The sequence below is a fragment of the Rhinolophus sinicus genome, linkage group LG04 (assembly GCF_036562045.2).
Source record: "Rhinolophus sinicus isolate RSC01 linkage group LG04, ASM3656204v1, whole genome shotgun sequence".
Classification (NCBI taxonomy): Eukaryota; Metazoa; Chordata; class Mammalia; order Chiroptera; family Rhinolophidae; genus Rhinolophus; species Rhinolophus sinicus.
The window spans coordinates 43,976,526-44,000,471 of record NC_133754.1 but is presented as its reverse complement, the minus strand read 5'-3'; the positions used below and the strand labels follow the sequence as shown (position 1 = coordinate 44,000,471).

At 43.6% G+C, this 23,946-nt stretch overlaps 1 protein-coding gene across 4 annotated transcripts in view; it reads left to right on the top strand.

The window, feature by feature from the left end:
• Window positions 1-23,946, top strand: part of SLC15A1 (solute carrier family 15 member 1) — a 69,664-nt gene that overhangs the window by 25,543 nt on the left and 20,175 nt on the right. For 3 of the 4 annotated variants that reach the window (XM_074329444.1, XM_074329448.1, XM_074329447.1), the window contains 8 exons: window positions 13,825-13,841; window positions 14,245-14,326; window positions 14,429-14,570; window positions 15,454-15,597; window positions 17,925-18,024; window positions 18,250-18,340; window positions 20,130-20,213; window positions 22,654-22,736. In XM_074329444.1, the coding sequence (XP_074185545.1) occupies window positions 13,825-13,841; window positions 14,245-14,326; window positions 14,429-14,570; window positions 15,454-15,597; window positions 17,925-18,024; window positions 18,250-18,340; window positions 20,130-20,213; window positions 22,654-22,736 (743 nt within the window). Of the gene's footprint in view, window positions 1-6,777; window positions 7,057-13,824; window positions 13,842-14,244; window positions 14,327-14,428; window positions 14,571-15,453; window positions 15,598-17,924; window positions 18,025-18,249; window positions 18,341-20,129; window positions 20,214-22,653; window positions 22,737-23,946 lie in introns of all 4 variants that reach the window. The other variant, XM_074329445.1, reaches the window with a different exon arrangement.

Genomic DNA, 23,946 nt, shown 5'->3' with positions numbered 1-23,946 from the left:
GAGCCTCAGAGGTTGCAAGAATGAACGCAATAACTCTGACCTGCCCACTCGTTGGGAATCCTCGGTCCTCGGGCCCCCAGCCTGTGGAGTGGGAGTGGTCTTGAAGCTGGAATTGGTCGTGCGCGTGATGGCGGGGGCCGGCAGACTCCGTCGTCTGCGGGCGCTTCGCGGCTGCCTTTGCACTTCTCTTGCGGCTGGCTGGTGAAGTGACGCCAGAGCTCCGGAGGGGGCCTGCCTGGCCCAAGAGGAATTGGGGCTAGCCGGTTGTGGCCTTTCTTATCATTCCATTTCAAGAGGGGCTGATTCTCTGTAGGCGTGGATGTCGGCAGAACATCTAGAAAACAACTTAATCCTGCCTGCTTCAGAATACCTCGGGAGTGAACGCAGAAGCACAGGGCAGGCTCTGGAAGAGACCGGAGATCGACCGGCCCAGCCTTCTCCCTTACAGATGGGAAGGCGGGTCAAGTGCTTCCCCCTAAGTTATGCCATGGAGGGGCCCAGGTAGGCGCGCCGTGTGGCCGCATGATTGAGAGAACCGGGTCTGACTTTGGCTTATCTGCGCTTGCGTTCTTGTTCTTACCACTTGCTACTTCCTCAGCTATTAGACTGAAATATCAGTGCCGACCTCAGTGGTTGTGTTAGTTGTGTAAGAGCACAACAGCTGGTGTGCCGCGCTCCAGTTACCTCCCACTGCCTCCGTGTTACGGTTCTGAAGCAGCAGTGGGACTTCTAGTGGTGGCCGACTGTGCTTGTTCCAGAAGGATGCTATATGATTTTAATGTGTCACAAAATAGTCTTTTTTTAATTGTTTTCTGTTTTATCATTTAAGAATGTAGATACCAGTCTTAACTTGAGAGCTATACAAAAACAGGCGCTGGGCAGGAGTTAGCCTATGATCCAATTTGCCGACTCCTGCTTTAAAGTACAAGTGTGCTGATCAGAGTTGGGAATGGAGAGAAGGCTGGTTTCCCAAGGGCTGCCTTCTGTAGTTAGGTCTCAGAAAGGCTGAGCACCTCTCCAGTGACCCAGGCCTTTGTGGAGCTAAGGATGGTTTGACTGAAGATTTCGAATATTCCATCTCTTTCCTCTCACCCCTCCCTACTCTCTTACTCAGAGCTTAGCAAAAGTCTACGCTAAAGTAGTTGCTCTCACAAATTACTTTGGTCCTGAACCAGTATAGGTCCTGTTCTGTCATTTGCCACATATTTGACTTCAAAAATTAAGTCTGAAGAGGCTTCAAGTTCTATGAAGCAAGTTCTTATCTCCCTCTGCCAGGGCCTCAGTGCTGAAATGAGACATCTACTCACTAACTGACGGACACTATTGTATTCCTGCCCTCCACCCCAACACTCAACCTCCTGCTGGCCTAGTATGAAATTCTAATGAGTTTTTCAAGTCAGCCTCCTGCCTGAGCATAAAATGATGGACTTACCCTTAAAGGTGTGGCAAGCCTGGGCATTTAGAAGTCCTTCTGCATTCCCTCCCCTTTCTCAAAGCTCTTGGGGAAACCCCGGGAAGTCCCGGGGAAACTGGCGCTCCTGCTACAGGCTGTTAAGTATACAGCTAGAAGCTGAGGTTGCTCCACACCAAAGAAGGCCTTGGGCTTCTGACCCTTGGGAGAACCTCCTTCGACAGCAAGAAGAGAGAACCTCTGACATTAGGTTCTTTCAGGCTGACAGTAATCTAAGTCTGTGGGAATTCAGCCTTTAGCATGCACCAGGATTACCTACCTGCGTGAGGGCTTATTCTAACTGGTTGCCGGTTGCTGGGCCCTACCCTTACAGTCTCTGCTTCAGTAGGTCTGGGGTAGCGCTCAAGGATTAGCATTTACACACGTTCCCAGGTGATGCTGCTCCTACTGTTGCTGCTTCTGGTCCCAGATCACACTGGGAGAACCACTGCTTAAATGACTAAATGCAAGGCTCTCTCTTTCTTAACCCTTACCCTGTCCAAATGTGCCCCCAAATGAGATCATGGCTAGAATCTGGTCATGGCTTGTCCATGACGATCACGTTTGGCGTAAATTTGTAGCTAAAATTTGAAAGTTATGTTCTGCTCTAGGGCTAAGAATGTAGAGCGGAACATAACAGAAACAATGAATCGTTGTGATCAGCTAAGGCTGATGGGGCAAGCCTAAATCACTCATTTATGCAGGTATTTATTTACCTACCACGTGAGAGTATAAAATAGTCCTGCCTTAAAGAAACTCATATCCTCAGGGACAGGAACACAAGTCCATAAACAGCATTTTTCCACACTGAGTTACAATTGAGGTGAAGAAAGTTCTATGAGACCAGTGAAAGCAGCAGCTAATAGTGGTCTGTCAAAGTTGGAGGATTTGCCATCTTAATGTGAAATTTTTGCCTAGTCCTTCATACCTCTACAAAATATCCTGAGTGGAATTATTCTATTTTTCATTTACTTGGCTTTTTTGATTAATAAGTTTCCTGCTGCCCTTTGAGTGACTAAAGAACAGCAAACAGATTGAGAGATTAGTCAATTGGCTAGTTGAGCTACCAGGAAAGTTCACTAGTGAGAGGGACAGCGGTCTGTTCTCCAGAGTGGAGCTGCTAATGACAGGGGGGTTGAATGGAACCATGGGACTGGTTGCTACCTCTCAGGATAGCTCTCAGACACAACTGCATCTTGATTTCATTCCTGGCAGGAGACCAAGTGGGTAGGTGTCCCAGGTGAGCTGATAATAAAAACAAGGGAGGAATCTGAGGAACATTCCATGTTCCTCTGTGATGATGATGAAAGAATGAGAGCAGTATTATCAGCAGATGAGTGAGGACCATTGACTCACAGACTGGTGTTGCAGCATGAAGAACCAGCGAATCACTGTTTTGTAACTTTGTCCCTTGGTTTCAGAGGCCAGAAATATATTACTGAGGAACTAGATCACGAAGTTGTCTTATGGGGTTCATGGAACAGAGCTGTGTCAGATGGGCCAGGTCGTGCTTCTGTTTGCTGCCGAGATTGGGTCCAAGTGCAGCTGTCAGCCATAGACAGTAAAGAGCTAAAGGGCAAGCTCAGCAGTTGGAAAGTACTATGGCCAAGGGGAAGGGATAGGATCTTCCTCAGACACTCCTAAAATAGGAGGAAGATTTAGTTCCTCCAGATTGGAAACCAGCCAAGGCCTCCCGCTGGGAAAGGAGCTTCTCATTGGGTTAGCATTTAGAGTCATCAGTTACTGTGTGGGGCTATGTGAAACTGAGCACATGCCCGTAGGAAAATTTGGCTTAAGGATCAGACTTAAGCCTGGAAAATTCACAAAATGTACTCACCAAATGACTTATTGAACCCTCTCAAGCTAAGCATTTAAAACTTCTACAATCTGCCTCAAGTGGCAAGATTTGATTATAAAATCTATTAGGACATTTCTTGAGGTATATTTGAGATGTTCTTGGAGGAAAAAACCTTTTCTCCATTTAGTCAAAGCAGATAAGCTCGCATGGTATACTTGTTTCCTGTGGCTGCTGTAACGGAAGTACCACGAATTGAGTGGTTTAAAATACCAGCAATGTAACAGCAGTGTCTCCCAGTTCTGAGGTTGGTAGTCCAAAATCCAGGTGTTGGCAGGGCCATGCTCTCTCTGAAGGCTCCAGGGGAGAATCTGTTCCATGCCCTTAGCTTCTGGTGATGCCACCAATCCTTGGCATTCCTTGGCTCATAGACAAATCACTGTAATCTCTGCCTCCATGGTCTTCTCCCTTTGCATCGTCTCCCCTCTGTGCATGTCTTATCTTCACATGCTGTCTTCTTCTAAGGACACCAGGCATATTGGAGTAAGGACTCACCCTCCTCCAGTATGACCTCCTCTTAACTCATGTCTGCAATGACCCCATTTCAAATAAGGCCACATTCTGATAGTCTGAAAAGGAAATGAGGTTTTGGGGGGACATAGTCTTCAACCCAGTACACATAGTAATAGAAAATGTTCTTTCTGAAATATGTACATCACTTATATTTGACTTTAGGTAGAAAATATTCTTAGTGTGTACACGTGGCTGCACAGTGGCCTGCATCCTCACCTTAGGTGCCACCTTTCCTGACTAGTGTCTCCCCCCAGCAAGGCAATTCTAAACACCAATGCATTTAATAAAAGAAATGGTATATAGAAAATGCCCACCCACCCCCGTATAAAAGTAGGTGAATTAGAAATGCTCATAGTGATGTCACAGACTCAGGTAACTTACCTCAAATAAATTCTAAAATGATGTCCATATTCCATTGAGACCGTACTATGGATCTGTGGATACAGATTCCAGGCAACATTTAGCTATGAATGATATTTAACTTTTCTTTTTTTTTAATAGCTGTTTCTTCTATGCATGATCATTTTAAAATTACAAGACTGGAAGAAAAAAAATCAGTTACCTAACACTTCTAGGGAGAGTTGTTAGGCAATATCTAACAAAATTTAAAATATGCATAATATTTTACGAGCATTCTACTTCTAGAAATTTCTTAGAGATAGTCTCATGATAAGAATAAGGCATGTGCAATCTAAATATCAACTAGGAGAGAAATGTGCATTGTATACATAGCTTTGCAGCCTAATTTCACACTTACCACGATCATAAAGCAAGTTTTCTAGTCATAATTTAACTTCTAAGAGTAAAAAATTGTTGTGTGTAAAATTTAGGGTCTCTTACTTGATTTCCTCCAAAACAAACCTCCCAAAGGGCCAGGAAACTGGTTCATTTTGATTTAATGAAACTTGCATGTTTTGGCATTGTTTTCACCTATGACAATGTGTGACATTGCAAGGGCTGACATCAGTAGGCTTGTTAGTGTTGCCTGTTGGATGTGTGCAATTCACTGTGATGGGAGGGTGTTGTCCAGGAGGCTGACAGCTGCTTCCCTTCAGGTCCTTTCCTCTTATTTCCTTTTGGAGCCTGCTCTGAGGATGGGTCTGTCTTCTCTTTAAGCTGAGACTATAGTGGGTTATTCATTGTCAGCAGTAATAGCATTTAAGGTAAGCCTAACTCAAAGTTCAGAATAAAGAGTGTTCATCTAGAATAAAAGACTGTCCAGGTATAGATAAAGGACACATCCTGGAAAGCAAGCGTTGTCTTCCTAACAGCCAGTAAGAGCATCTCACTTGAGTGACTGCTCCCTTCCTACACACAAGGTAGACCTTAGGCCTGTGCCTGGATCTGTTTTGCATAACATCTTACTCCATATTAACTCAGGTGCACCCTCTGGCCTGGCTGTTCTTTCCCTGCAGTTAAGGAATACACGATCTCGGAGCTTGTCCAAAGGCGGTTGCATCCTGGTACCCGTAGAGATCATTTCTTTCTGAAGGAGAACAGGCATGGCGGTCAGGGAGGCAGAGCTCTAGTTACGGAACCAATGATAAAAGTCAGAGGTTATTTATAAAACCATCAGAGGTGGCTAATATGGGCCTCTTAAGCCTATAATTGTAGACAATTGTGTAGAAGTCTTTTTAAAAGGTAAGAGAATATCTGTAACCTACCGCAACAGGTTATGTATTACAAATGCTCTCAAACTGCTATGGGTTTAATTGTGTCCCCTTCAAATTCATATGCTGAAGTCCTAACCCTGGTACCTGAGAATGTGACCTTGTTTGGAAATACAGTCATTGCAGATGTAACTAGCTCAGATGAGGTCATACTGGAGTAGATGGGCCCCTAATCCGCTATGACTGGTGCCCTTACAAAAAGGGGAAATTTGTACACGGACACACACAGGAAGACAACCGTGTAAAGACAAAGGCAGAGATCAGGGCAATGCACCCACAAGTCAAAGATGGCTAGTAAAACCACCAGTAGTTCGGGAAGAGGCCTGGAATATGTTCCCCCTCGCAGCCCTCAGACGGAACCAGTTCTGCCCACATCTTGACCTTGGATTTCCAGCCTCTAGAACTGTGAGTCAATAGATTTTCATTGTTTGAAGCCACTCCATTTGTGGTACCTTGTAGGGCAGCCCCAGCAGACTAGTGCACTGACCAATGGCTGGCTCCCTCAGTCCTGACCAGTGGACGCCCCAGCTGAGGGAGGAGGTGATTTAAAGAAAGGTGAGGGCGTGGCTATTAGACACACACCAGACCAGACAAGGACGAGGCCTGGCTGGTGGATGGCTAACGATAAGAGGCAGTTTATTACACACACACACACACACACACACACACACACACACACACAGCGAAGAAAGACTAGCCAGAGGTATCAGCTTCCTGTGGTCCCTGTTCCCAAACAAAAAGGGCAACACCGAAACAGCAGGGGCTGATGACAGCAACATGCGCTGTGAGATACCCCATTGCTGAGGAACCAATGCCGGACTGTAGCTCAGTGGTTTCAGATTCTGTATCTCTCTTCTCAAGGGCCTGGACAGAAAGCCCCATTGATCCATGGGGCTCACACCTTTGCCCACATGGCCGGTGTGGATAGGAACAAGTGCTCCAGAGCTGAGCGGTTCCCTGCAATGGCATCATACCCAAGTCACTGAATAAAATTGGTTTTATGAACCAGAAATACTGGGTTCCCTGTATTTCTAAAGTAGGTTCATGCTATTAGGGTTTAGTTGATGTTCTTCGTTCTCAAAGGACTGATAAGTCATTTACTTTCAGCAGTGATGCAGGAAGACCACCAGTGCCTTGATTACAGCAGCATTATGCAGACCATACCCCAGTGTGTTCTGTGTTTATGTAGCTATTTGTCAACGTGTCAAAGGAAAAATAGGTTCTCTCTTAGTGGGGAAGAAGGTGGTTGTGAAAAAAAAGGCTATTTCTTTTTTTTTTTTTAATTGAAGGTGCGCAGGGCCACTGCTCAGGTGCGCTGGCTGTACCCTGCATGAAGGCCCCAGCAGGAGGCCCCCTGGGGGCTGGAATGCAGCCCGTGCTCCATAGCCAAGCAATGCATCCACCCAGGGACACCTTTTCTTCTTGGCGCCAATCCACTCTCCATTCATCAAGCCATTGCCTCCTGCTGCAGCATCCGGTCTGAAAGAGACACAATTTTCTAATGCCTGAAAAAGCGCCATATGGACTAGCAGCGACCCTGAGGGTGGGAAATGCGGCAAAGCATTCAAGTAAGGAAAGACGCAAGTCAGGCAAGAAACAGCCTCAAAAAGAACCACTCCAGAAGCAAGGGCTTAGGATTACAGGCACAGAATTTGCTCTAAAGCTAATCTGACTAGAGGAATCACTACTGCAGTGAAAGAAAAGCACTTTTCACTTCTTGATCAAAGTTGATCAATTTTGGGGGGAAAATAATCAAACCAAGTGTGCAACGCCGGGTGCTCAAGTCCCCCCTCTTCCCCCACGCCTCCCGTTCCCTTGCCTCAGAGCAACTGCTTATGCCCAATGTATATCCCACTAGGTTCTTTTTGAAGTGGCACAAACCATTTATTTTCTCGAAAAACAGAAAAATTATGTGTGAGTCTCTGTAACATTTTTCAGAGGCCAGAACAACCTGCTCTGTCAGGGGCAGTTATAAAGAAGCTAAAGAAACCTAAGTGGGGAAGAGAGTATTTGGGAGGCTGAGGGGGGAGGTGAGGTGCTAAATGCCCCAGTGCTGCAGGGAGCTAAGGAGAGCCTGGCGTGTCATGTGCCCACACTCCACGTGGAGTGGAGGAGAATGGGAATACGATCCTGATGGGCTTTGAACGCTATGCTGAGCCGCAGGGCTGACCTTACAGGTAGCAGAGAGCCAGCAAAGATTGAGAGCAATCCTGAAATGCTCTATGTGGGAAACGCAGATTGATAGGGCGGACAGGGGACGGGGAAGGTAAGACAAGGCATCTGCTTGTCACAGTCATCCTGGTGAACCATAGACAGAGCTCAGAACAGGAAGGAAGAGCAGAGGCTAGAGTCACATCAAAGGAGCTGGTCTCCTGGATGGAGCTGCCACTTAGCATGCACACCTTTGCACAGGCCCTTTCCGTGATGCTCTCTAGCGTCACTCTGGAGCAGTGAGTTGCTCTCAAATTGTAGCATGTCAGCGTCACCCGGAGGACGTGATCATGTACAGACAGCCAGGCTAAACCTTCAGAATTTCTGATTCGGTCGGTCTGGGATAGAGCTGAGAGTTTGCGTTTCTGATGTGTTTCCAGGTATGGCTGCTGGTGGTGCAGGGACCACATCTCAAGAACCACTGCCCAGGGGGATTAAAAATGACCCTTAAATCCCTGTAGCTCCCCACATGTCACACACTGTAGTGCTGCCCACTGGGAAAGTCACTGATTGAAAGTCAGTGCTTGCCACGGTGGCTTGTACTTGAGAAGATGGACTTTTCTCTTTCCTGATCTCCGTGGCCTAAGTTCCCAGTGTGACGTCATAAGGACCTTCTGCTTTTGGTCAGTGTGAGCCGCCCTGGAGGGACTGCCTCTTGCTGTGACAGCCAGCTTCTCACTCCTGCCAGGGCTCCTCACGGCCGATTCTTATCCATATTTTCATTTTCAGTCAGGCCGTTCCAAACATCCATCCCTACTACCCAGCTGTCCTCAGGGGGTGCAGTGAATAACAAACCTCTTTCTATGGATGTGGATTCATTCTTACCAGTTGCAAAGAAGGTGTTCGCCTCTCTAGATGAAGGAATGGAGGTCTAGTGGTGAAATACTTTGAACAAAGCCACTTGGCTAGGAATAATGTCTCCAAGCTGTGGCTCAGCCTCCTAGTTCCAAGTCCCATGTCCTTCCCCATACTAGATGCAGGGGCAGTATTGAGAGTTCTCGCCTTGACTCAGAAACCACTTCGGCTAAGAATGAGGCTGAGGGGGTTCTAGCAGAGGCCATTGTGTCCCCTGGGGTCTCACATGACCTACCTGTGAGGCATGTGCACGGACTAAAAGAACCACGATCAACTTAACACGTTTTAATCCTGGCTTGGAAGCCATTTTCAGACCGCCTCCTGCCCTGTAGCAACCCCGGAAGGTAGCATCCCCATGTCAGAGATGGGCAGTAAGGCTCAGTAGCCTGCAGAAGGGAACAGGGCAAATACAGATTCTGCCAAATTGCATCAAAAAAGCAGGTACCAGGTATGGACTTCAGAATCCTCAGGTAGAAAATGTAGCTTAGAAAAAATTATAAAATGGGTGTTTTGCTGTCAAATAAAACGTGCTAGGAAATCTTATCTATGTAAATAATGACAAAAACCTATGTTTACATAGCTTGAGGCAAACCCATGTACTAGTTCCTACTGCTTCTGTAACAAATCACCACAAACTTAGTGGCTTAAAATGTCACAAATTTATTCTCTTTAGTTCCGGAGGTCAGAAATGAAATGGGTGTCCCTGGGCTAATATCAAGGTGTCAGCAAGGCTGGGTTCCTTCCGGAGGCTCTAAGGGAGAATCCATTGCCTTGTCTTTTTAGCTTCCAGAGGCCACCACATTCTTTGGCTCCTGGTGGCCTTCCAGCAATTGCCACCACTCCAATCTCTGCATCCTTCTTCATCTCTCCTCCTTTGACTCTTTTAAGGACTATCGTGATTACACTGGGGCCACCCAGATAATCCAGCGTGAGCATCCCATCTCAAGGTCGTTACCTGAATCACATCTGCCAAGTCCCTGTGCCTTGGAAGGTAACATAGCCTCAAGTTCCAGGGATTCGGACACGGACCTCATCTTTGGGGGACCCTGTTCTGCTACCACACCATACAGCTTCAGCAGTATCATCTCTAACACATCACGCAGCACGTAAATTATTCGCTCAATTTCATTCTTGATGAAGCTAGGGAACAATTTTCTCTCTGCCTGAAGGTGAGAGCTCCTCTCTCAGACTTCAGCCATGTGCCCCATTCCTTCCCTTCCCAAGTCCAAGTCCTAGACATGCACTCTTTACACCCACCCATCATGTTGCTGAGGGAGTTCTTAATTTCTAGGTGACAAAGCATTCAAGGTAGGGTTTCCATCCCTAAATGGTTCAACATATGGAATGTGCTTTGTTGACATTCTCCTTCATGGAGAGATTACGTGAAGTAATGGGAAGTAATAGTGCCTTTTGTGTTTCTGCTGTCCCCCCAAGTCAGTGATCATGGACATTTATAATGTATACTTACCAAATTCTTTAGCCAAAAGAAAACAAAAGCACTGCTAGGCTTAGGATAATGAGAAGAGCCAGCATTGATTCAGCGATTGCTACGTGCTTCGTACTAACTCAGCTAGGTCCTGGCGAGGCTCATTCTAAGATGTTTTACTCTGATCAGTAGTTAAATCCAAGCAACCCATGAATGGTGCTAGAAACATCAGACCACTCCAGTGTGCTGATGAGATTTACTATCAGGATCCCAAGGATGGACATAGTTGTGCCCAAGGAAACAGACTCTTGTGGCAGTTGAAGTGTGAGTTCAGACTTAAGGCTCAACATAAACACTACTTCTGCACTTTAGCTTTCTAAGATAGCAATCCTGTTGACAAAGGTGTATTAAGATAAGAAATGCTGACTGCAATAGTACATTCAGTAAATAGCTCTGAATTTTGTAGTGGAAGAGTTTAGCAACCTCTGCCCTGCAACAATAAAAGCAGTTCTTTGGAATGCACACCTGTCAGAAAATAAAAAGCTTCCTGACTGATGACTGGGGTACAAAATCTCAGATTTTTCTCTTGATTGCACTTAGGAATTTCATTTTCCATAATGTAGTTCTGGGTGTGATGGTTATTGTAACAAGACCTAAGTTCTCTGAGGGTTTTGGTCATCTTCTTGTAACCCTATTTATGTTTAAAGTAAGCAAAACCTTTGCCATTATTATTTATCAAATAATTGGTGTTAAATAATATTTAGCAAAAAGAAATTACAGGTGCTACCCTGGCCAGGCAAAGTGTTTCCCTGCAAACCAAACTTCTGTGAAACGTGAAAGGTATGATTGCAGTGAAGCTCCGGGCTATCTCTGTTGAATTTGTGTGTTTGTACCTCCCTCTTGCTTTTCTATAGAAGGTCCATTGCAAGGACCACTGAACCCTTGTGTGGGTGTCACTCCTTGTTTTGTCCGGTCTTGGGGAAGCAACGGCAAAACCACATTATCTGAAGTCTAGGTAGGCAGAAAATTGTAAGGTGCTGCCATGTCCTCAAGGTGATGGAGCACCACTGCAATGAAAAGGGGCTTTGAATGCTGCCAACAGGCTCTACACGAGCACGTGTCCTTTTGTGTCCCTGGAAAGTGGTGCTCTTCCCAGTCTGGTGATGAAACATGGCAGCGTGTAGAGTCTGGTGATGAAGCCTGGCTTGTGGGGTGTATCAGTCCTGATCCCATCAGGAAACAGACGGCATATTCAAAATAGAAGCATTGCTTCACAAAAAGACCAATTAGAAAGGGGTGGGAGACTAGGAACCATAAATGATAGATCAGGTACCCAGAATCGTGGCCTCCCAGTTACCACCTGTAGCCAGTGGTACAAAACAGTGTTCAAAACCTGGAAGGAGAGAGTCACGTGGAAAGCGCCAACTTCAGAGAAGCAGTGTCTGTCTCTTGAGGACAAAGCAGTGTAAAGTGATCTTTGGAGAAGGAGCCAGGAAAAGGTATCCCTGGCCCTCTGATCTGTTGCTAGGGCTCCCCATTGGCCAAATGGGGAACTGGGTAGACATGGGGACACTGGCGAAATCTGTGCAGGTCGGCCTCAGAAGGGGGTTGGTGGGCCTGGAGTGGCAGAGCCAGTATCTGAACATGGTACTTGGAGACTGATACGACTGGTACTTTGAATACATATTCACTCAACAAAAATTTCATTTTTATTCTGTGAAAAGCACCATGCGAGGTGCTGAGGATTCTGAGGTCGCAGCATTCCCATTGAATGACACGTCAAGCCCTGGGCCCGGGCTTCTCACTTGAAACTTACAGCAATCCTGTAAGGTGGGCGGAGTTATCTTCATCTGATAGACAGGCTGTCCGAAGGGAAGATGGACGTGCCCAAGGTCACATGTCTGATCCCATGTCCGCATTCTTCACGTGTTCTGCCCCAAAGCAGCCCATTCCCTCGAGGAAGTTTACCTGGGGAGGAAACCAGTCTTTTCGTGTTGAGGAATCTCCTTTCAGAACTTCTATAGGCAGGAAGAGTTGGGAATCAAAGCCTTGTGAGACCAGGACAGTGTATTTCCCACCTTAGGACAAGGACAAATAGCGTCGCTGTCCTGAAGTGAGCAAAAGTGAGACCAGCCGGTGGGAGGCGGTGGGTCCACGCTGAGCTAGAAACGTTCAGGTCCCCACCCGCAGCGCAGCACGCCCAGAATCAGGAAGTGAGGCCACACACGACCAGCCCATCGAAGCCTAGAAGACCACGTGGGTCTGGGCCAAGAACAGAGCTCCTCAGGCAGAGCTGCAGTGTTGTTTATTGTGGGATGATGGCCCTAGACTTGCACATAATGAAAATACAAGGAAGGTGGCGGATCCGAGAGGAAGGGCCCCGAATGGGGAAGTGTGTGAGAGTTCGAGGTGGGGCGTGGTGGTGAAGACTTCAGCGTGCCTGGCTTCTGTCCTCAGTTCCTGGTCTGGACAGGCACAGAAGGGCCTCTCTGGGGCGTAGGGCCAAGGAAGTGATAAAACTGACTTATGCAGACCAGTCAGGCAACTCGATGGAAGGACCTGCCTGGGGTCCTCAAAGTGTGGCTCCCTGGACGAGCATCGTTGACCTCACACCGTGGAACTTGTTAGAAATGCAAACTCCAGTGCCCTCCCCCCCCACCAGACCTACCGAGTCGGCAGCTCTGGGTGTGGAGCCCAGCAATCTGTTCTCATAAGTCCTCGGAGTGATGCTGAGAACCAGTTAGAGAACCACTGCTGTGGGGCCACTAATGTATAACAGAGGCAGAAGATGCTCGGGGGCCCTGACAGCAAAGACCTCTAAGATGTGGTCCTTGGGGGCTGCGCAGAGGAGGGAGTCGATTCTCCATGGAAAGGGGCCTCGCATGTGACAGACGCTGACACATCCTGGGCCATCTGTTGGTGTAGGAAGCAAGACAAGGACGTGTTAAGACTTGAGACAAGACGATGGGTCAACTGTTGTCAAAATTCAAGGGGGATAGAAGAGCCGGGGCTGAGGAGCAGGCACTAAGATTTAGTCAGGGGCGCGTGGCTTGTACCAGCTCACTTGGAATCTCACCCTTTTTCTTCTTGCTCTTCTCATTTGTTCTTCTGGCAATAGGCCCTGCTGTGTGGTAGGTGGAAAAGACGTTGGAAATGCGGAGATGGGCAGTATGAGAGTCTTCCACCAAAGTGGAGGCAAAACTATAAACTATTATTGCACTGTGGTAACCTAGGAGGTCAGAGCAGGCTTCATGATGGGCAGGAGCCCATGAAATGGAGCACTGCTGGCAAAGGATTTGCTGCCTTATGCATGAAGGGCTTTGGGGAGGCACACACTCAGGGAACAGATGGTTGGGTATTATGGGAGCCCCGCTATGCCTGGGGAAGAGGTGAGGAGGAGGGCCCAGGGAAAGGAATGGGGGCTGAATCCTCACTGTGTGTTAGGTACCCTTAAGCATTTTAGATGTCCATTGTTTAATCCTCACCAAATCCCTGACTTTGTGAGATAGTAAAGAACATGTTAAAAGTTCGGCTTTTAACCGGTAGGAGATGGTTAGCCTTTGAAGTGTTTTAAGGAAGAAATGGTTTTGGCACCGTTCCCTGAGCCTCTGGTTCTCAATTCTGACCGCATGTGAGAATTGCCCAGAGCTAATTTTTAAAAAATGCAGCCTTTAGGCCCCACTCTAGATAAGAGGCCTGGGCCTGGGGCTGGGATTCTGAGAGGGCTGGAGCTGTCTGGACACTACATCTGACTGCCAGACAAAGTTGGAGGGGCTGAGTTCGGACTCAGGAAAAAGTATTTTAATTACTTGACTTTAATTGTGGCATTTTGTTTTTCTTTCAGGAATGTCCCAAAAACGGGTGAGTGTTGTTTTCTCTTCTCCACATTGCTTCATCTTATAAACTTTACAGTCTGTTGTGCTCGTAAATGTTCGTAGTTGTGCTTCATTCACGTACAAATGTGTGTCATGCATCTAACATGAATGAGGGGACAATCCTGAGTTTCTGTGTGACATCCCTTGTCTTTAGGAAATGCTGTGTACAGTCCTTCTCGGATGAACAATAAAACTAGATGCTGTATTTCATTGTTGTCTCTCTGTGGAGTGTGAGGGAATAAAATTTTTTAAATTCTGATTTCCACCTCTGGATAGTCACTGACAAGCTACTAAATGGGCAGGGGCTGCTTTTCATGCCATTAGCGCTCGTTTGTGAATATGGACCAATGAGTAGCATATTTCAACCCTCGGCTGTTTCTTTTTGTCAGAGTTGCTTTGGTTATCCCCTGAGCATCTTCTTCATCGTGGTCAATGAGTTCTGCGAGAGATTTTCCTACTATGGAATGAGAGGTAACGATTTTCAACCCTCCTCCCCCTTGCGTGAAGAGCATGACGTATGCAGACACTCCTAACTGTGTTTCCTCTCTCCCTCCCCCTGCCCTCTATGGACAGCACTCCTGATTCTGTACTTCACACAGTTCTTTAAATGGGACGACAATCTGTCTACTGCCATCTACCACACATTCATTGCTCTGTGCTACCTGACACCCATTCTCGGCGCTCTCATTGCCGACTCCTGGCTGGGAAAGTTCAAGTGAGTAGGCGCAACATTCTTGTTCACAATCAAGCCGAAAAGTAATTCTTAGCTTTGTGGTTTGGGATGGTGGACTCTGGGAACCAAGAACAGGAACATCAAACTCTGAGGAGAGCATGCTACACCCTGTTTCTGCTCCTCATCAGATCGCCAGAGCCTGGCACAGTGCCTGGCATTTAGCAGAGAATGAAAGTAGCACTGGTAGGTTTTCTCCCCGCCTGCAAACAGTGATACCATCTTTGTCTCATCTTGAAGTGGTAGCAGGGTTACTGTGGATCATTAATGATGTTAAGGCTGGGAGAACAGAGAAGCTCCACTGATGGGTGGAGAGGACACGTGGCTCTCAGCCAGCCAGTCCTTCAGGAAGAGCTCCACACGTGCACTCAGTAGGGGGTTATCAGGAAGTTCCTAGGACTTACTAAGCAAGAAAGTAGAGGCTCTTCCAGGCCCCAGGCATGACGTAGGCAAAAGCAGGAAAATTGACTGACTATCTCAAAATAATTAAAAACAATACAAAAATAACCAATGGTCCACTCCTGGCTAAATGTTACCAGGCACAAGATAAATAGCTCTCATTTTTTAAAGATATAAGTACTGATTTCAGGAGTGAGATAAAATAAAACATTGAGTCTTTCAAATTGTTCAAAGATAAAATGGACCTTCCCCCTTCCCCTGGCTGCTCCAGCCAAAACTTTGTTCTGCAATTGCAAGCTGGGCAACAAATTCTTCAGCTGGTTGCCTTTCTAAGAGTTACTTGTTTGACTCAAGTTTAAGAAGCAAGTATATTCATGACTGGGCTCTTGAAAGTTTGAAGCAGAGGGCTTTTTTTGTGATGGAATAGGAAGTGGATTATAGAATTAACTTGGATTTTCTTCAAATACAGGACAATTGTGTCACTCTCCATTGTCTACACAATTGGACAGGCAATCACTGCAGTAAGCTCAATTAAGGAGCTCTCAGAATTCAACCACAATGAGCTCTCAGACTCCAACAACACTGGAACCCCTACCAACGTTACTGTACATGTGTGAGTTGATGTTAACTGCTGCCCTACCCCTACCCTCCCACTACGTGCTTATTTGGTGTTCTGATTTTTAATGTTTCCCTGAACTTCACTGTAAGAGTAAGGAGGCCTTTCCTCCCTCGTCAGCAGTAGAGAGAAAGCCATTTAATTGACTAAGAGTTGGGTCTTCAGTGTGGCATCACCCTAGCAGTTGTCTGAAGCCGTTGCTCACTTGCGGCTTGTTGTCTGGGGTACATCTCACACTGATGCATGGTCAGCACATGGGAGACCTGTGGGAATCTTGAGCTTCTCTCGAGGCCTATAACTCCCCTAGACCTTGATCCTTAATTGCGCCCTGTTTCCTGAAGACTCTGTACCTTTAGTCTTCTGTCTTGTACCATACTCTGACTGATTTTTCAGTAATTCAGTTTCATAAATATGTGTTCAAGCTCTATGTTCTGAGTCCTTGATGGAAAGTGTTATTGACAAATGCTCCTCTGCGAGATTAATGTCCCTTTACTGCAGTCTGGTCTGCTAGACACCTTACAAAGATTTGCTGTTTCCTGTTCTTGTGCTTCAGTTCCTGGATCTCTGAGTCAACCGTCTAATGGATTGGGAAAACATTATTGAAATTCAAATTAGTATCTGCAGTCCCTGCTGTGTGTTTCTGATTTGTTCATCAATCAGATTGCTGTTCAGAGGAGGTTCCTTGATGAAACTCCCTTGGTGCCCACAGGGAATTGTGTTGACGGAGCGGAGTGGTTATAAGCACGGTGTGGCAGTTCAGACTTTCATTATCTGATTCCCAGCTCTCCCAGAGGGCAGCTGTAAGACCTGGGGCAACATATCTTCTCCGTGCCTCAGTTTTCTAATCTACACTATCAATTAAGAAGGACGTGGACTTTGAAGCCAGTCTGTGTGGGTTCACATTCTGGCTGTGCCCTTTACTAGTTGTGTGATCTTAAGCAAGTTTCTTAACCTCTGTGCCTGTGTTTCCTCATTTGTAATAGTACCTACCTCACATAGGACTGTTTTACATCCAGATAGAACACCTAGAACGTTGCCTGGCAAGTGATAAACACTCTAGAAAGCTTCGTTAACTCACTTTATTTCATGGAGTTAGTATTAGAACATACCTACAATTCTCACAAGAGTGCATGTCGTATGACATACAATTAGCCATGGGTTTTTTGTTGTTTGGTTGGTTTTTTGTTTTGTTTTGTCTTGTTTTTGTCTTTTAAAATGCATAGAGTGACAGCACTTAATACAAATTGTATTAAGAAGCAAACAATGAAAGAGGTGCTTCCGCCAGCAAATCCAAGAAGATGAACCTGGTTTTTTAAAGAATTCTTTTTATGTGCAGTATCTTCCTTGACTTTATCTGTTTCATAAAATATGTTTTAGCATTTTAAAGCAACATTAGCAACCAAAAAGATATGGAATAAATACTTGAAAACCTAAAATTTGTAGTACCTACTATAAATCAACAAAACTACCAAATGGGTAAATTCTGTGAGTGATTTATTTTTCCGATTAGGAAGCAAAACATTTATAAATAACTTGGAAAATACAAAAGTAAATAAAAATAAGTGACCTTTAATGCCTTCTAATTATTATAAATAATCTTTTTACTATTGTAAAAGATTATAATAATAAATAGTTTGCACTACTTCTGTCCAGTCTTCTGTACTTTGTAAACAAGTTAAAATCATACTAAATAACCTGAGATCCCACTTTGCAATTAAATCATTAGTGTTTTCTAATGCATTTTAATGATGATTATGTGTCTATTATGATTGTACCAAAGACAATGCTTAAACATTTTCCTTACCCATTCTTTTGCTGAAAATGATAAGGCTGCAAAACCCCTGTTCAGTATTCAAGCTAGTGCTTTAAATTTTCTAGCTTGTAAATCATTAGAAAATGGTATAAACTTGAAGGTCCATGTGCTCAAGTTTCATTCACCTGTCAAGTCCATTCACCTGCATTGCTGTGCATTATTTCCTCATATAGTTTGAGTTCCTTCTCTGTGTTTATCACTGCGCCTGGTTCTCTGAGGGAAATTAGGGAAAATGAGGCTCCTGCTTTATTATTATTATTACTAGTTTCAGGTGTACAAAACAATGTAATAGTTAGACATTTACACCCCTCACAAAGTGATGCCCCCTCCCCTCTGACATCGTTGTTACAACAAATAGCTGTTACAATTCCATTCACTCTGTTTCCTATGCGGTACTCCACATCCTGTGACCATATATATATTAGATTATAGTTGACGTTCAATATTATTCCGCTTCAGGGGTCCACTTCTAAGGCTGTCACATTGCGGCACTAACCCCCTCTTCCCCCAGGGCGCTGTGCATGATCGGCCTGATCCTCATAGCACTAGGAACTGGAGGAATCAAGCCCTGTGTGTCTGCATTTGGCGGAGATCAGTTTGAGGAGAACCAGGTAAGAGCATGTGTCTTCACAGAAACCAAATAAATGAACTATAAACCTCCAGGAATCAAATTCCACTGACACCAAGTCTGTTCCCCACTGGATTCTTTTCAGTAGACTTGAAAGTGAGGTTCTGACCAAAACTAAGGTAGAAATAAGGTCAGATCATCAGCTACATTTGATCAGTTGATATGTAGCCGAAGTCATCGTGCTTTAACTTTATCCTTTTTATTATAGGAAGCACAAAGAAACCGATTTTTTTCCATCTTTTATTTGGCCATTAATGCTGGAAGTTTGCTTTCTACTGTCGTCACTCCCATTCTCAGAGGTAAAAGAAAATACCTGAAAGGGACTTTATTTTTATTTTCTTAATTGTGGAGAGAAAGGTGAAAAATTTAAGTCCTCATTTTGTTTGTTTTGTCCCTCTAGTCTCCCATTATATAATGCTTCAGGTACTGGATACATACTAGAGCACACATTGAAATCTAGATTATGAGCTTCTTTTCTGCAAGTTTTATCTCCTTTTCTAATCTTACTTGAATCCTTTATCCCAATGACCACCGAAGAATCTATAACATCCTTAGTATAGTGATCAATTTTTCTAAATTATTACTAATGCAAAGTCCTTATTCATGGTAAGAGATAAGACAAGAGAGGCTGTGGACACCACACATTTTTGCCTTCGAGCTTTGCTCCTCGGTGATGTTCAGTGAATTAGGAAGAATTTCATGGGCAAGGTTTTATTCTTTGCTTTCTAATCATCTCAGATATTTCTAAAAGAACTGCCTAAGAAAGAGGATGAGGAAACAACTGTCAACAGCACTCAGATTTTTGTGCTTGCTAATGAGCCATTGAGAGTTTGTGAATTTCCCACGTGGAAGGGAATATTTGGGGACAAATTAGACCAAAAAAAGACCAGGATGTTCACACTGAATCAGATTAAATTATGAAATAAAACATTTTGTGGGGATTTATGTATTTGCGCATTGACTAGTAGTTTGAAGATGACACTTAAACTGCATTCCAACTTGTGTAAAAATTTAATATCTTTTATTCTTACCTTATGTTCCCTCACCTCCCCACCGACTAGAATATCTACTGTGCTTGTTTGAATTCGAGAATGTGTTAAAGGATAGTTGTTTTTTTTTTAAGGTAAAAATCATGACTCTCATACAAATATGAAATGAGCATGTGACAAAGATTTTATATAACTTTATTAATTAATGAGGGAACTGGAAAGCTATTACAGTTAGTTCAGATAAGGATTTGACTAACAAAGATTTACTTATATTCTTTACAAGGTGGGGAATTTATTTTGCATTGCCATGAACAGGGATCATTTGTGCAGCTATGAACTGAAAACGGCATAACTATCAGTGAACTTCTTTCTCTATAGAATTGTGAAATAGCTAGTCAAAGACAAAGCCAAAAATTCCTTTAGGATCAGATTCCTGCAATCTCCATCATTCCACTGAAAGAATTTCCAGAATTCCCTACTGCCCCTTCCAAAGTCTTAATTTTTTCCCACACCAATCCTAGGAGGTCAGAGCTACTACAGATCCTCAGACAGGGGTCGGCAAACTGTGACCTATGGCCCACATCCAGAAATGTGGACAAGACCACCTGTACATGTATTGCCTATGGCTGCTTTCACCCTACAAAAGCAGGATTGAGTGTTGGGACAGAGACTGAATGGTCTACAAAGCCTAAAATATTTACTAGCTACCTCTTCACAGAATCTAATTGTTTTCTAATTGGCATGAATTCAGGAACATACAATCTTGATTTTCCAAGGCACTTTTGATTTTATTTACTGAGTATCCAGATTGTTTTTATCTCCCCCACTAAGAAAATCCACAGAACATAAGAACTGATATTGGCTTGGCCAGTAGCAGACATCTATGTAAAGGCTAAGATTGGAATCTGTCTCCATCTCCTGCTCTTTCTATTCCAAAGCTGCTTTGCTCAGCGGGCAATGACATCACTAAGGCAAATGGATAAATCTAAAACATTAAGTGAAAACAGTATGTAAGAACCAGTTAAGGATTTTTTAAAACGGGAACTATTTGAGCGTTATGAATGCCATAATGAATTTTAATCTTGCCATTTCTCCCCAGTTCAAGAATGTGGAATTCATGGTAAACAAGCTTGTTACCCACTGGCCTTTGGAGTTCCAGCTGTTCTCATGGCTGTAGCTCTAAGTAAGTAGAAATCAATTGAATTAATATAATCCTATGATCAGATCAGGCCCTCCCTTTAATTATTGAGATGAATTTTTACAAGTTTATGTCACAAATTGTAATAATAAGTAGTATGAAGATTGTCATCCCATGTTAAACATGCTCTGAGAATTCAAAGAAAGTATAGTTGGCATATTGTTTCAGATGGAATAGGATCAACAAAGGGTTTACAGGAAAAGGAATCAACTGAGCTGGACATTTAAATATTTGATACTACTTAGGCAGATTAAGGTGAAGGTCACAGATCTTGCTAGACCATATGAACCGGTGCCTAAAAGCTTTCTTCTTATCAACATGAGCTCATCTACAACTTGAAGACATGGCAACCTCGTCCAATTATTGTTTAAATACTTCCAATGAACATCTAGATTTCCATCATGTATCATCTCAAAATGTTTCTGCTAGAGTATCTTCCCTCTAGGATGAGTATGTGTGTACAGTAGATGCATTCATTGGCACTTTAGTTCTTGGCACTGGCTTTTTAGGAAGTGTGAAGAGATTGCTACACGGGATAGTCTAGCTTGAAAGACGGTAGGTGTCCTCATTTCCTAGGACTGATGTGACACAATACCACGGACTGAGTGGCTTAACCAATGAAAGTTGTACATTGTCTCACAGTTCTGGAGGCTGGAAGTGCAAGATTAGCGTGTCAGAAGGACCATGCTCGCACGAGAGCACTGGGAAGAGTCTCTTTTGCGCCTCTCTCCTTCCTTCTTCCTGGGCTTGTGGCAGCATAATGCCAATCTGCCCTTGCAGGGCTTTTCCTCTGTATACACTTCTGTGTCCAAATGTCCCCTTTTTATAAGGACACCAGTCATATTGGAGTGGGGCCACCCTAATGACCTTATCTTAACTCGATCATCTGCTAGGATGGCATTTCCAAGGAAGTCACATTCTGAGGCATGGGGATGAGGACTTCAAGATCTTTGGGGCAGGGAGTGGGGGCCTCATTCAGCTTATATCAGTAGCCCAATTACCATCCCAAGCCTTCATAGCCGCTTCTCTTGCTCCAATGAGGTACCAGTCGGCACAGTACCTTTTAACGTCTTTTGCTCGCATTGGAGCAATTTAGCTTTTTCCTTATGTTTATGCAAGAGCTCAGCATTCTCCCCTTTGTGTATACACATTTTCTTCCGTAATTGTTTAACTACTGCCACACACTCCCTTAAAAGGCTCATACATGCTTTCTCCTCTCTAATCCTGGCTAAGGAGATGGAGATGGAGAGGATTTCAGAAACTGGTATTTTAGGCTGGACACTGTTAATTTGGCATTCGGTAAGGTGTCATTTAGTCTGTACAAGTCATGCTTACATCAAAGATTATGATTTCTCTTATGGAGGAATTGAGAACAGGCCCAATCCTATGCATCAACACCATCTCTAGAAATTTCTGTCTACAACAATCTTATGCTTGAATTAGGTTTCAGTTAATCAGAAGCTTAAAGATTAAACTATTAAAATATTATGGCAAAAATATGTAAACTCAGTCAATTGGGCCCTCTACCATCCATGTCTGGATTGAAAAAGATTGGCGTTGGGTGAGAATACAAGGAAACTTCTCTTTCTTCGACTATAAAGAGCATCTATAATATAGTCACAGACTTAGAGATATGCTTGAGAATTGGTACCTGTCAAAATCTCAGGCCCTCTTAATTGAGGGAAAAAAGTAGAATTCAAGCAATCCATTGGTATTTTAAAATTATTGAATTCTTGTGCTGGATAATCAGAAATCTTAGTATAGGGATTGTGTTTTTAGAGCATCTTCCAGAAATACCTTTTTTTTGCTAAGTTATTTTCACAATATATCTTTTCTAAGAAGGCTCATCAAAGAATTGCCTCATTGTAAAAGTGCTTTTACTTTTGTACCACTGTAGCTGCAGATGCAAATAATTGTAACTGTGTTTCTGTACCATAACCACAGAATAAATTGTCACATGATTAAGTAAAAGTCTCAACAAATTAGCTCCTGTTTTTTCCTGAAAATTCAAAAAAGAAGAACTTTCTCTTGTCGTTGCAACTAGAAAATTAAAGCCGGTTTTTGTCTTTATAGAGTAATACATTAATCTTATATGAAAGCACTTACTCCTTTCTTCTCCCTTTACATAAGGATAGAACTAGTGCTTAAATAGCTACCCGGTCTTTGTGCTACGTTCTGGGAAGTAGATAGCATTAGGCTTCATTTTTTTAACATGTGAGAACACAAACGTAACATTACTCAGAAGCTCCTGTGATCATTAGAATCAAAAGCTCTTTCTAAACTGGAAAGTAGGGAGGTAAACCCATTCTGTGAGTGATCCCAGTATTTCTGAAACAAGGTTGTAACTCAGATAAAAGCACATCACGTAGGTCACAGGTAGTTCTGACAATGCCTTGTTAACACATCTTTTTTTTGCCCTATCCAGTTGTATTTGTCATTGGCAGTGGAATGTACAAGAAGGTCCAGCCCCAGGGTAACGTCATGGCTAAAGTTGTTAAGTGCATTGGTGTAAGTATTTCAGTAACTCTCTCCCATTGACATTTAGTCGCCCCAGAACCTTCCAGCTCCTTCAAATTAAAATCCAATGAAGTGTTGACTTTCCTTTAAGCATTTTATTGGTGTTCTTTACTATTTTGATAAATTGAAATTTCTTAGAAAACTCATCTAATGGAAAAGGACACAAACAGAACTCAAAAAGGGAGGGATGGAAATGGCTCTTGAACTTACTAAAGGAGATCAATGGTTAAAGAAAATCAAATCAAAGTGACTCTTCACCTATCAAAACTGCAGGCAGTGTCTGATGTTCGTCAGGTAGCAGTGAGACAAACATGAAGAAGTGAGGTACTGCACATTAAGAGTCTGACGCGTACAAAGTGTCAGTAATCCTACTTTCAGGAATCAACGCTAAAAAACTAACTATTAAAAATGAACACAAATTTGCATTCAAACGTTATCAATGTAATATTTACAACAGCAAATATTTAAGTCTACCAAGTTGCTGAAAATAGAACAGTGCCCAACTTTCAGTAGTACATCTATGCCATATTATGTAGCCATCAGAAGTCTTGTTTTCAAAGACTATTTGATGATAGGAAGATGCAGAATATGGTTTCTTCCATACACATCTACATGACATATGTACCTACAGGCACATTTTAAAGTCAGGAGATAAATGTTGAATGTAGGAATCTTTAAATAATGGAGTCAAATAACTTTATTCCCCTATTCACTCCCCATTTTTTTAGTGAATATATACATTGTATAATGTATATAGTATACAATATACAGGGGGAAATGTGTCACTTATTTATAAAAAAATAATAATGTGTGTGGGTAATCTTTTGGATGTAACAGCATCCTTAAGATAACTTTAGGTCACTTACTTTCCCTTTGCCTGTCTTTATTGCATTAAATTATATATGTGCACTTTACCTTGTGAAATAAACATGCCCTCTCAGGATCAAAAAAGTTATCTTCCCTTGCAGCTATTTTCTTTTCCTCCTGCACTTTCGTCTAACATTAATTAGACCGATTCCCACCACAAAATTTTTTCCAAGCTAGGTAAGGATCTTACCAGTGATCTCTCCAAGTCCTTCCTTCCCAAGTGATTGACAACTTTTGGAGTACAAACACCAAAAGAACTACTTTAAGTAATTCAGTCATGAGAATTGTATCTCCCAGTATCCTAAAATCAGCCCGTAGCTTTGAGTTATTGCTT